Raw genomic sequence first — 12063 nt, 5'->3', positions numbered from 1 at the left:
TTAGGAAAACTCACTCATTCAATTCATGGGACTTAAATTTACTGAGCACCTACTAAGGGCCAGGTGTTGGGGATACTTTTGAGAGAAAAGCATGGCCAACTCCTATCCTCACAGTCTGAGGGGGAGCACAGACATTCGACTGAGCAACCATAATGAATGTCCGATTGAATTTGTAGGGGTGGTAGATATGCCCTACAGTTTAATCTGGTCCGTGAAGTCAGGGAAGCCTCCCTGGAGGAGGTGGTGGTTGAGCCATGAAGGATAAGTGGTATGCTGAGGAGAGAACAGCTTGTGCAAAGGTCTGGTGGGAGATTGGGGCCTGAAAGGTACAGGGGATGGAACGAAGGCTGTTGGGGCTGGGGGTGTTATGTCAGGTGGGGAGACCATGCCTGGCTTCCCAGGCCACCAAAAGGTTTTCTTGTTAGGACAATCAGAGAATGGGCCCTGTAGAGAAGGGTCAACATGGGTGGAAAATGAAATACAGCAATAAGTGCCCAAGGCTTCCCCTGTCCTCAGAAAACAGGAACTGTAGTTCCTGGGTGTGTGTGTGTGTGTGTGTGTGTGTGTGTGTGTGTGTGTGTGTGTCTGGTGTCTGCAGATACTATATCTTATCAAATCTAGGATACATTTATTTCTCACACTTTAGCATCTCTAAGTTAGAAGTTAGGGGGGGTGGCCTGCAATCGGTGTCCTGTCAGAGGATGATTGACAGGAGTTGGTCTTTCTTGACAGTATATAAAGTAACAGCATGTTTTGCAACTGATGGAGGCTTGTATTTGATGAAATACCGTGCATAGATTCACCTATTTCTCCAAGGAGCCCTGGTTCTTTTCCGTGAATGGTGCTTGGAGTCTAAGATCTGGGTGTTAGGTGTGCTCAGCAGTATTAGAACTTCTCAGCAAACAGCTTCGTATATACACACAAGTGCATAAATATTCACAAACATACTTTTTTTCTTAAGTCATCTCTACACCCAACGTGGGGCTCAAACTCACAACCCCAAGATCAAGAGTCATGTGCTTCTACGACTGAGCCAGCCAGGCGCCCCTGTATACACACATTTATATCTATATTGATTTCTATAAATATCTCTACATATGGAAAACTCTGAGTTCACACCAATGTGCCAAGTTCTGTCTCAATATCCCAGAGTTTATTGTAACTTTTTCCTTATGCAAATTTGTAACTCTTTGTGTGTGTGTGTGATAGTGAGAAACTTGGATCCTACAAAATACTACACATTTATGTGTTTTCTCATCCCTTTTCATGTAATCCATCTCTTGGCCCTCCTGGCACCTCCCACACTCAAGCCTGCCCAATATTTTGTAAGAGAGTGGGATGGAAGAGGGAAGAAGACATCAATGTGAGACCATCCTATTTATCATTTCTGACTACAGCTCTCTCCAGCTATTTCCTTGGGGCTGTTTTGATTGCGAGACAGTCAACTAAGGTGGCTTAAGCAAAAACGAGAATGTATGAACTCATGTGATTGAAATTCCATAGTGGGGTTCAGTTATAGCTGGATCCAGGTGCACAAATGGGGTGTCAGGGATCTTTTTCCTTTGCTTGGCTCTGTGTTGACTTCATTCTGAAGGAATCTCATTTTCGCTCTCTTTCTTTCTCTTATTCCCCTCAGGATGGCAAGGGCTCCAGTAGCTCCCAACTTTGGTTCTCCCTGTTCAGCAACCCTGGAGGAAAAAGTGTGGCTCTTGCCCAGTGTCCTCATTGGTCTAGGATGGGTCTTGTGCCCACCCCAGAACCACACACTGTGATTGGCCAGGCCTGGGTCACATGACCATGTGTGGCTCCAGTATCCCACTGAAAGCTGTAGGGGAAAGTTAGTTCTCTCCCGCAGTAGTGAAGCCTTATTGCTAAGGAAGGGGGACACCTAGAGTAATAAAAGGAAAATCCCTTTTGCCACAACATTAACAATCTGAGGGAAGAGGCTTTTATCTGCTTTTTCATTGTTGAGTCCCCAGTGCCTCAAACAGTGCTTGGCAGATATTCAATAAATGTTTGACAGTTGCATAAATATAAGATATATATGCTTCAGTGGCCCCACAAAAAGATCCAAAATGGCGGTTCTTGTGTTTTAATCCCCCTCCCGAGAGATTCACGTTCTATTCTGGGCTGTGGCCCGGATGTTGGGTTTTTGGTTTTTTGGTGTTTTGTTTTTTTTAAAGCTTCCCAGAGGGTGCCAGTGTACAGCCAGGGTTGAGAACAACTGATCTAGAAGGTTCTATAAGAAACTGGGGATTGTGTTGGGACTCCTGGGTGGCTCAGTGGGTTAAGCCTCTGCCTTCGGCTCAGGTCATGATCTCAGGTCCTGGGATCGAGCCCCGCATCAGGCTCTCTGCTCAGCAGGGAGCCTGCTTCTCCCTCTCTCTGCCTGCCTCTCTGTCTACTTGTGATCTTTCTCTGTGTGTCAAATAAATAAATAAAATCTTAAAAAAAGAAAGAAAGAAACTGGGGATTGTGGAGTGCCTGGGATGCTCAGTCATTTAAGAGTCTGACTCCTGATTTCAGCTCAGGTCTTGATTTCAGGATGATTGTTCAAGCCTGGTGTATTGGGCTCCATGCTGGGTGTGAAGCCTACAGAAAGAAAGGAAGGAAGGAAGGGAGGGAGGAAGGAGGGAGGAAAGGGAGGGAAGGAAGGAGGAGAGGAGGAAAGAAAGAATGAAAAAGGAAGGAAGGAAGGGAAAGAGAGATAAGAGAGAAAAGAGAAACTGAGGATTGTGTTGCCCACTCTGGGGGCCTGGACAAGACAAGGGCTCTCTAAAAATGTCGTTTAAATTTTTGTACTGTTTAGACTTTTTTAGAAGCAATTTAAAATGAAAAAAGGCAACAGAAGTTAGCTACTCCAAAATCATGATGCACGGGTGTTATTACACATCACCTTTCCAGGGAGGCCATTCACCAACTATCCCCCGTGCAAATTCAGCACTCCCCGCCCTCCCTGCGGCTCTTTCTGCCTTAGCACACACTGTTGCTCTCGTCCTACGTTGACTTAGTGACTGATTTCTTGTCCTCATTGTCAGACTCTGCGGCTGGACAGTGAACACCCCCAGGGCAGGCATCTCTACCTGGCCGGCAGTAGGTGCTCAGGAAATTATAGGGTGACCTGTGCGAAATCGCCCATGATTTCTGACCTGCGGGAAGGGCCGGTGCTGGTTTCCCCAGTCCGGTGCGAGGCGCCCCCGTGTGGCCACCTCCGACCCCGCGTGTCTGCCCCCTCTCCGCAGGCCGGCAAGCTGGAGCCTCGGCTCGTGCTGGACCAGCTGCGCTGCAACGGCGTCCTGGAGGGCATCCGCATCTGTCGCCAGGGCTTCCCCAACCGCATCCTCTTCCAGGAGTTCCGGCAGCGGTGAGTGCGGTGGGGCGCCGCGGGGAGGGGCTCGGGTTGGGAAGCCAACCTCCCCCCCCCCCCGCCTCTATATCTGCATCCAAATCCCCCCACTGCCACTTCTGAGTCTGGGGAGTCCAGGCAAGTTGCTTTGGTTCCTGTCTTAGCGTTCTCCTCTGTGGAATGGGAGAGCAGGACCCTGCTCAGGGCGCTCCCGAGGGAAAGACTGCTTTTTGTGGTAGTCCCTGGGTGACGATTTGCATTTCTTTACAAATGCAATAGGAAGGGATACGACAAAAAATACCAGAGTTTAAGAATGAAGTCATAGGGGGGTAAAAAAAAAAAAGAAAGAAAGAAAGAAGAAGAAGCAAGTCATAGGGGCCCCTGGGTGGTTCAGTCTGTGAAGCTTACAACTCTTAGTTTCGGTCAGGTGATCTCTAAGTCGTGATATCAGGCAAGCATTGGACTTCGTGCAGAGTGTGGAGCTGGCTTGACTTTCTCTTTCTTCTTCTCCCTCTGACCCTCTCCCTACCCCTCAACCCCTACTTACGCACACGTGTGCTCTCTTTCTCTAAAAAAAAAAAAAAAAGAAAGAAAGAAATTATTAAAAATTCCAGTTACTGGGGCACCTGGATAGCTCAGTTGCTTGAGTGTGTGCCTTTGGCTCAGGTCGTGATCCCCGAGTCCCAGGGTCAACCCCAGCCTTGGGCTCCCTGCTCAGCGGGGAGTCTGCTCCCTCTCACTCTGCTCCTCCCCCTGCTTGTGCACGCATGTGCTCGCGCTTTCTCTCTCAAAAATAAATCAATAATCCAGTTCCTCCGTTGGCCGGGCCACATCTCAAGGGCTCAGCAGTTAAGTTTGGCCAGCGGCTTCTCTGTTGGACAGTGCAGCTCTGAGATGGCTGCTCAGAGTGTGGTCCCCGGGACCAGCAGCATGAGTGTCGCTGGGCAGCCTGTCAGATATGCCCAAGTTCAGACACCACCCCAGACTTACGGAATTAGGATCTGCATTTTAATAACCCCCCCCCGGTGACTGAGCAACCCTGATATACACATGTGCGTGCGCACACACACACGTTTCTCAACCACCGGTCGTAAAATAAGTCGTATTAACATAGGACATGTGTTATGTCTCTGATGTGTGTGTGTGTATACATTGTATTTATAATATGTATGATGTTTTTCGGAACGTCGAGATCCAGGGAAGGGCACAGCAGGGACGTGTTTAGGAACCGTATCCCGTTTTATTTTCCGTTGCGCTTCGAGCTCGGGAAGCAGCTGCCGCCCAGTGCTTAGCTCAGGGTCTGACCAACAATGTCTTCAGAGGCAGCAGCTGTCACTGGCGGGCGGTCTCACCTTTCCACTCTGAGACCCGCCGTGTTCCGCATCTCGGTGCTGGTGGGGTGAACACTCACGGTCAGCTCGCGGTGAGCGTCCAAGTTTGGCAGCTCCTGGAGCCAGTGCCGCCATTGGCGGTATTAACACTCTTAGCCCAGTGTGTGGTGCTCTGTAAAAGCTCGAATGTTCTCTCTTCATACTGTTTGTATCATCATCATCATCATCGTTACCGCTGTTTGTCGCTGAGAGCGCAGTGTGAGCCGTGGCGGGAGCTCAGTGACAGCGTGATGTAACTCTTCCCCTCCCGCCACAGATACGAGATCCTGACGCCCAATGCCATCCCCAAGGGCTTTATGGATGGGAAACAGGCCTGTGAGAAGATGGTGAGTGTGAGGCAGAGCCTAGGCTGTGGGTGTGTACGCGTGCATGTACAGGGGCCCTGGCGGTGGAAGAGGGGAGCCGGGACCTCCCTCTCCTCACCCCTCCTCTTCACCACCCCTCTCCAAACCCTCACAGATCCAGGCCCTAGAACTGGACTCCAACCTCTACCGTGTGGGACAGAGCAAGATCTTCTTCCGGGCAGGGGTCCTGGCCCAGCTGGAAGAGGAGCGGGACCTAAAGGTCACAGACATCATCGTGTCCTTCCAGGCAGCCGCCCGGGGATACCTAGCTCGCAAGTAGGGCACTGTGCCTGGGTCCTGTTGGCCAAGGCTGGGGGTGGGGGCAAGGAAGGGTTGACCAGATGGCTCCAAAATGGTAGAAGGACCGGGAAACAAAGGGATGGAGTCACCAGATGCTCAGACTTCTTGCTTCTACAGTCCCCGAGGGCCCCTGTGGGCCAGGTCCGGTGCTGAGCAGTGCTGGGGACACAGGGAAGAGCTAGGCTTAGCCATAGGCTGACCAACCATCTTACATCACCTGGGACTGGAGGTTCCCGAGGGTGCTTGATTTTCAGGGCTAAAACAAAGAAAGCCTGTGGCAAACAGGGCGTGGTGGTCACCCTACTGGCCAGTGCCTTGAGGGACTCCACTTTGGAGGGGGAGACGTACATGGGCACGTGTCACAGTCTGGAGATTTGATGGTCTCCCATGTGAAGTGTGGTGACCCTACAGCAGATCAGGATGCCTTCAAGTCACACCCGATGACCAGAGAGATGAAGGAGGATGGGACAGGTGCTGCGGGCAGGAGCGACAGCTGATTCAAAAGCCTAGGGACACAGGAGCCTGACACATTTCAGGAATGTCAGAAGTTTGTAGGACGGTCTCCTTCTCCCTTGAAACAGCCCAGAGGGAGGATCAGAGAATAAAGGACTCCCCTAAACACCAGGCCGAGCGGCAGGGACCTCATCCAGGGGTGCTGGGGAGCCATGGGAGAGCTGTGAGCAGGGGAGGGGAGGGTAAGCTCTGGGTATAGAAGACCCCCTCAGAAGGCAGGTTGGGGGTGGACTGGGGGGAAGAGACTGGGAGGTTGGGGTGAGGGTCCAGGTGGGGGAAGAGGAGGCCTGAACTAGAGTTGTGGGAATAGAGAGCAGGGGACACAGCTGAGAGGGTCAAGGGTTGAAGGACTGACAGCCTGTATGCAACAGGACCTGCCAATAGTAGAAGGCGTTTGCACACAGGAGGCACTTAACGATGGTTGACTAAGTGAAGGGAGCTATGCTCTCTTGTGAAGGGGACAGGCCTGGGGGAGCAGAGCCTTCACTCTCCCCCTTGCCCGCCTGTCTCCCCACTCAGAGCCTTCCAGAAGCGGCAGCAGCAGCAGAGCGCCCTGCGTGTGATGCAGAGAAACTGTGCCGCTTACCTCAAGCTGAGACACTGGCAGTGGTGGCGGCTCTTCATCAAGGTGAGGGTGCCTGGGGAAGTAACCTGAATAGCAAGGAGACAGCACCTTGGGTCCAGGGCTGCTCGGGCATGTGGCTTTCTTTGGGCCTCAGCTTCCTGCATCTGTAAAATGGGACCAATCAGCTCAACCTTTATTAGCCAGGATTCTTTGGTGGAGACCCAAAAAATCTGACTCAAACCAACATGAGTAAAAGATTCTGGACAGCTTCAGGAATAGCTGGATCCAGGGCTGAGTCGGGGGTCCCAGAGAACCCCTCAGATTCAGTGACTCGCTGGGAGGACTCACAGAACTTAGAGAAGCTGTTATCCTCAAGGTTATGGTTTATTACAGTGAAAGGCAAGAGAGATTAAAGTCAGCAAAGGGAAAAGGGGCACCGAACAGAGCTCAGGAGGGACGAGGCACAGGCTTCCAGTTGTCCTCTCAACACGGAGTCATGTGGACAGTGCATAATCCTTCCAGAAGACAACGACAACGCATATGGGCTGTTGCCAACCAGGGAAGCTCCCTGAGTCTCAGTGTCCAAGCTTGTCATTAGGGGTCAGTCTCACAGGCACGGCTGACCCCCCCATGCGGCTGATCTCACTCAGTCTCCAGCCTCTCTAGAGGTCAAGTTGATACCACAGGGGCCAAGAATCCCAGGTAACAAAGTCCGTCTTATCAGTCAGAATGTTCCAAGAGCTTGCAGATTATCTTCCAGGAGTCAGGCAAGGGCCAGGCCTTTCTGTGACAGAGGCAAGGTTTGGACAGCCCAGGCCCGCTGAGTCAACCCTTTATGCCACAAGGGCCCAAACAGTGATGTCAGTGATCTGTGTCTCCCATCTGGCTTTTCCTCCAAGGTGATGCCCTGTAGGCTTTTCCACACGGGTGCCACCAGTCCACTGAGACTTGTCCCTGGCCGGCTAGGCCAGCATGGACTTCTGTCCCAAAGCTCCAGCTAGATTCTCACGTTTGACTCACCCTTGGTCAGCTGGGGTCATGTGACCACCCAAGGACTTGTCACAACACATCCCATGAGCCAGGCTGGTAATCACACACCCGCCTGGAGCAGAGGGGCAGAGCCAGGTCATCAGACCCCTGTGAGCATGGGGTGGAGGGCAGTGTGTCCCCCCAGTGAGAAACTGGAGAGGAGGAAGGAAGATCGAAATTTGGAGGCAAAAAACCCAGCTGTTCAGTGTAATTCTGAGGCGGTGTGAGAGCACTCAGCCTCTGGGCCCTCAGCCCGTCACCTTTGGGGGATCATGATAAAAATGGTGAATAAAAACGAAGTCCTGGGGCACCTGGGTGGCTCAGTGGGTTAAGCCTCTGCCATCGGCTCGGGTCATGATCTCAGGGTCCTGGGATCGAGCCCCGCGTCGGGCTCTCTGCTCAGCGGGGAGCCTGCTTCCCCCTCTCTCTCTGTCTGCCTCTCTGTCTGCTTATGATCACTCTCTCTCTGTCAAATAAATAAGTAAAATCTTTGGGGGAAAAAAAAACAAAAAACAAAAAAACAAAAAAACGAAGTCCTGCCGGCCCTGTGGGAGAAAGCCGGCCTGCCCCAGGCCTTGGGAGTGGGAGTTGACCACATCTCAGAGAAATATAAAATTATAGCCGTGATAAATGCCACCAGCTAGGGCAGAAGAGACTACGATTAGAGAAAGAACCAAGGAGAGTTGGGAGGAACCGAACAGGAAGCGATCCGTGGGACAGCAATGATCAGAGCGGATCCCGCTCAGCAAAAGGAGAGCTTGTCCTTTCGGTGCTGCCAACCTGAGTCACACCACGGACAGTGCATCCCTCCACCCCTCCCCCGGGGCCGGGACTCGACTTTGAGGGACATTGTGTTACAGAACGGGCAGCGCCCCCGGTTAGTTTAGCGAAGAAGGAACACATTTCATGCCTGTGCTGCGGGCCTTTGCCTTGAACTGTTCGAAGCTCTTCGTAGCGTCAGCTCATTCACCCATCGCGAAAACCCCGTGGCGCAGGGGCTGTTCCCATCCCGGATCCGTGGATGAGGACGCTGCCCTGCGGCTCCGGAGCTGCCGCCCGGGAGTTCCAGTGCTTGCTCTGCTCCGGGGCCACGGGGAGCCCGCCGTTCCCACCTTTACCTCCCCCCTCCCCCGCCTCAGGTGAAGCCGCTGCTGCAGGTGACCCGGCAGGACGAGGTGCTGCAGGCGCGGGCGCAGGAGCTGCAGAAAGTGCAGGAGCTGCAGCAGCAGAGCGCCCGCGAAGTGTGCGAGCTCCAGGGCCGCCTGACACAGGTAAGGGGCGGGGCCGGGGGCGGGGCCAGGGTGTGGGGGCGGGGCTCCCGACTGAGCCGCGAGGTGCGGGGGGTTCTTGCGGATCCTAGATGCTCAGGGGGCTGGAGAGGGGCAGGCCAGGGCCGGCCTTGTGGCGGGGCAGGCCAGGGCCGGCCTTGTGGCGGGGCAAGCAGAGGGGAAGACAGGCGGTGAGCTTTCCATTGACCATGTTTTTCTGGTGTCTTCTAAGTAATGTTGAAGCAAAACCCTTTTTTGAGCACTTTCCTGTTTGCTTTTACTGAGTTATTTCCTTTGGTTAGATTTCTAGGCGTAGGAGTGTTAAATGAAATGTGAGATGGTAGAAAGGCCTCTCCGGGGCTATTTGGAGGGTGGCCTGGAGAGGGAGAGACTGGAGGCGGGGAGGCCGGGGAGGAGGTTGGAGAGAGTTCACTGGGAAAGGATAAGGCTCAAGCCCTGGGGAGAAGGGAGGTGGGGGAGAAGGAGGCACCTAGGGGTCCGACTGGATGATTGTGTGGGGGAGGGGGTTGAGGTCATCCTGAGATGGGGACCTAGATGGAAAGCCTTCCAGGTCCCAAAGGTCAAAGCAAATCAGGAGGCAGGAGGCAGGAGGGACTTGGATTGCTCCACCGAGACTGCTCTGGGAGCACTGCCTGCTGAGTGCTGACCTCCCACCCTGTCCCCAGCTGGAAGAGGAGCGGGCCCGCCTGGCAGAGCAGCTCCGAGCAGAGGCAGAGCTGTGTGCCGAGGCCGAGGAGACACGGGGGCGGCTGGCAGCTCGAAAGCAGGAGCTGGAGCTGGTGGTGACAGAGCTGGAGGCCCGCGTGGGCGAGGAGGAGGAGTGCAGCCGCCAGCTGCAGAGTGACAAGAAGAGGCTGCAACAGCATATACAGGTCTGGCCCCTGTGTTCCCACAGACCACCTCACCCCATGCCCTTCTGTCCACCCTGACAACCTTTGCTTCTCCAAACCATGTCTCATTGGGCCATGAATTTGCAGAAAACTCAACTCAAAGTGATTAAGCCCAAAGAATACTCCTTTGGTTCAAATAATGGAAGACTTGAGAATGCCTAAGCTTCAGGCATGGCTGGATCCAGGTGCCGAGATGCTATCCTTTGTACTCTTTCTCTCTCCATCGGGTCCATTTGCCTCTAGGCCGCAGCATTCCCAGGCAGGCCACCCTCCCTTGGTTCCCCTTCAAAATCCACTGTGTGCTTTACCTCTCCATCCAGATGCTAAAGTTTCACCGGCAGTATTCATCTGCATTTACGTTTTATGATCTCTTCCCTTGAAAAAAGTAGATGGAGGTACCCAAGTTATGCCAAACATACTTGAAAAATTTTCAGTGATTAAAGTGAGTGTCTGGTTTTAAATTTAAAATAAATAAAATAAGTTTGAAAATTCAGTTCCTCAGTCATACTGACCACATTTCAGGAGCTCAGTAAGGGTTTTAATCACCTCTTCTTTATCTGCACGTGGGGGAGGGATTCTGCCCTGTAGTTATGGAGATGACCTAACACCATACCACAGAGAGCCACACACGGGTTGCACTCAGGAATGAAATGAACAGGTCACAGCTGTGGGAGGCCGGCTTTGTAGTAACAAAAGGACGGGGTGACCTCTGGTTCCTACAGGGAGATGTGATGGGTTAGTTTGAATAACTCCAGGGCTGGCAGGTAGCTGAAGTCCAGTCTGTCGGCAGAAGCTGGCCCTGTGCCTGGTCCCTGTGATATATACTGTTATGTGGCAGGTAGACCTCATCTGTGGGAGCAGAGCGGGAGGAGGAGGACATGTGGGTAAGCCATTACAGATCCTCCCGATAGCAGGGAGCAAGGCAGCACCCAATACTGCATCCTTTTTTTTTTTAAAGGTTTTAAAATATTTTTAAATTTTAAATATTTTAAAATATTTTATGATATTTAAGTATTTAAAATTTTTAATATTTTTATATTTTAATATTTTAAATATTTAAAATTTAAAATATTTTAATTTTCTTCATTTTAATTTTAAATATTTTATTTTCTTCAAAGAGTCATTTTTATTTTATTTTTCAAAGATTTTATTTATTTATTTGACAGACAGAGATGACAAGTAGGCAGAGAGGGAGGCAGAGAGAGAGGGGAAAGCAGGCTCCCTGCTGAGCAGAGAGGCTGACGTGGGGCTCCATCCCGGGACCCTGAGACCATGACCTGAGCCAAAGGCAGAGGCTTAACCCACTGAGCCACCCAGGCGCCCCTAATTTTAAATATTTAAAATTTTTAAAATATATTTACTTGGGGGTGGGGAGCACAGAGAGAGAGGGAGAAACAGACTCTCCGCTGAGCATAGAGCCCAATGTGGGGCTCAATCCCAGGACCCTGAGATCATGACCTGAGCTGAAGGCAGATGCTCAACCAACTGAACCACCCAGGTCCTCCCCCGTTTTTTTAAATTAATGTATTGGGGCACCTGGGTGGCTCAGTTGGTTGGGCATCTGACTCTTGATTTCAGCTCATGTCTTGATCTCAGGGTCATGAGTTCGGGCCCTGTGTCAGGCTCCATGATGTGGAGCGTACTTTAAAGAAAAAAGAAAAAAATTGGAGGTATTATTGACATATAACATTAGTTCAGGTATACAACGTAATGATTCAATATTTGTATATATTGGCAAGGGATGTCCACAGTAAGTCAGTATCCTTTCCTTTACATAGTAACAAAAAAAACTTTTCTAGTGGTGTGAACTTTTAAGGTCTAGTCTCTTTGCAACTCTCAAATATAGAATATAGTGCTAAAACCACAGTTGTACTATCTATTACATCCCCTGGATTTATTTATTTTATAACTAGAAGTGTGTACTTTTTGACCCCCTTCCCCCCACTTCAGTGACCCTCTCTTCCCACCACAGCCACTTGTCTCTTCAATGTATCTGTGAGCTCAGTGTTTTGTGTGTTTTTGGTTTTGTTTTTTAGATTCCACACATGAGTGAGATCATAGGCTATTTGTCTTTCTCTGACTTCTCTCACCTAGCACAATGCCCTTGACGTCCATCCGCGCTGTCACCCAATATCGAATCTTAATTTCCAGTCCCGCGTCACATGTTGCCACGGGGGGCAGTGCCCATCTCTATGATGTGCTTATTTTTTTTTTAAAGATTTTATTTATTTATTTGACAGAGAGAGATCACAAGCAGGCAGAGAGGCAGGCAGAGAGAGAGGAGGAAGCAGGCTCCCTGCTGAGCAGAGAGCCCGATGCGGGGCTCGATCCCAGGACCCTGAGATCATGACCTGCTGCCTTCGGCTCAGGTCATGATCTCAGGGTCCTGGGATCGA

At 51.3% G+C, this 12063-nt stretch overlaps 1 protein-coding gene across 3 annotated transcripts in view; it reads left to right on the top strand.

The window, feature by feature from the left end:
* Positions 1-12063, top strand: part of LOC111160648 (myosin heavy chain 14) — a 77365-nt gene that overhangs the window by 34925 nt on the left and 30377 nt on the right. For all 3 annotated transcript variants that reach the window (XM_022523882.1, XM_022523881.1, XM_022523880.1), the window contains 6 exons: positions 3243-3364; positions 4994-5063; positions 5197-5357; positions 6414-6522; positions 8628-8759; positions 9443-9649. In XM_022523882.1, coding sequence (XP_022379590.1) covers positions 3243-3364; positions 4994-5063; positions 5197-5357; positions 6414-6522; positions 8628-8759; positions 9443-9649 — 801 coding nt within the window. The remainder of the gene's footprint in view (positions 1-3242; positions 3365-4993; positions 5064-5196; positions 5358-6413; positions 6523-8627; positions 8760-9442; positions 9650-12063) is intronic.

The sequence above is a fragment of the Enhydra lutris genome, unplaced genomic scaffold (genome assembly GCF_002288905.1).
Source record: "Enhydra lutris kenyoni isolate GAN:26980312 unplaced genomic scaffold, ASM228890v2 scaffoldscaffold77, whole genome shotgun sequence".
Classification (NCBI taxonomy): Eukaryota; Metazoa; Chordata; class Mammalia; order Carnivora; family Mustelidae; genus Enhydra; species Enhydra lutris.
This window is presented reverse-complemented; position numbering and strand designations above follow the sequence as displayed.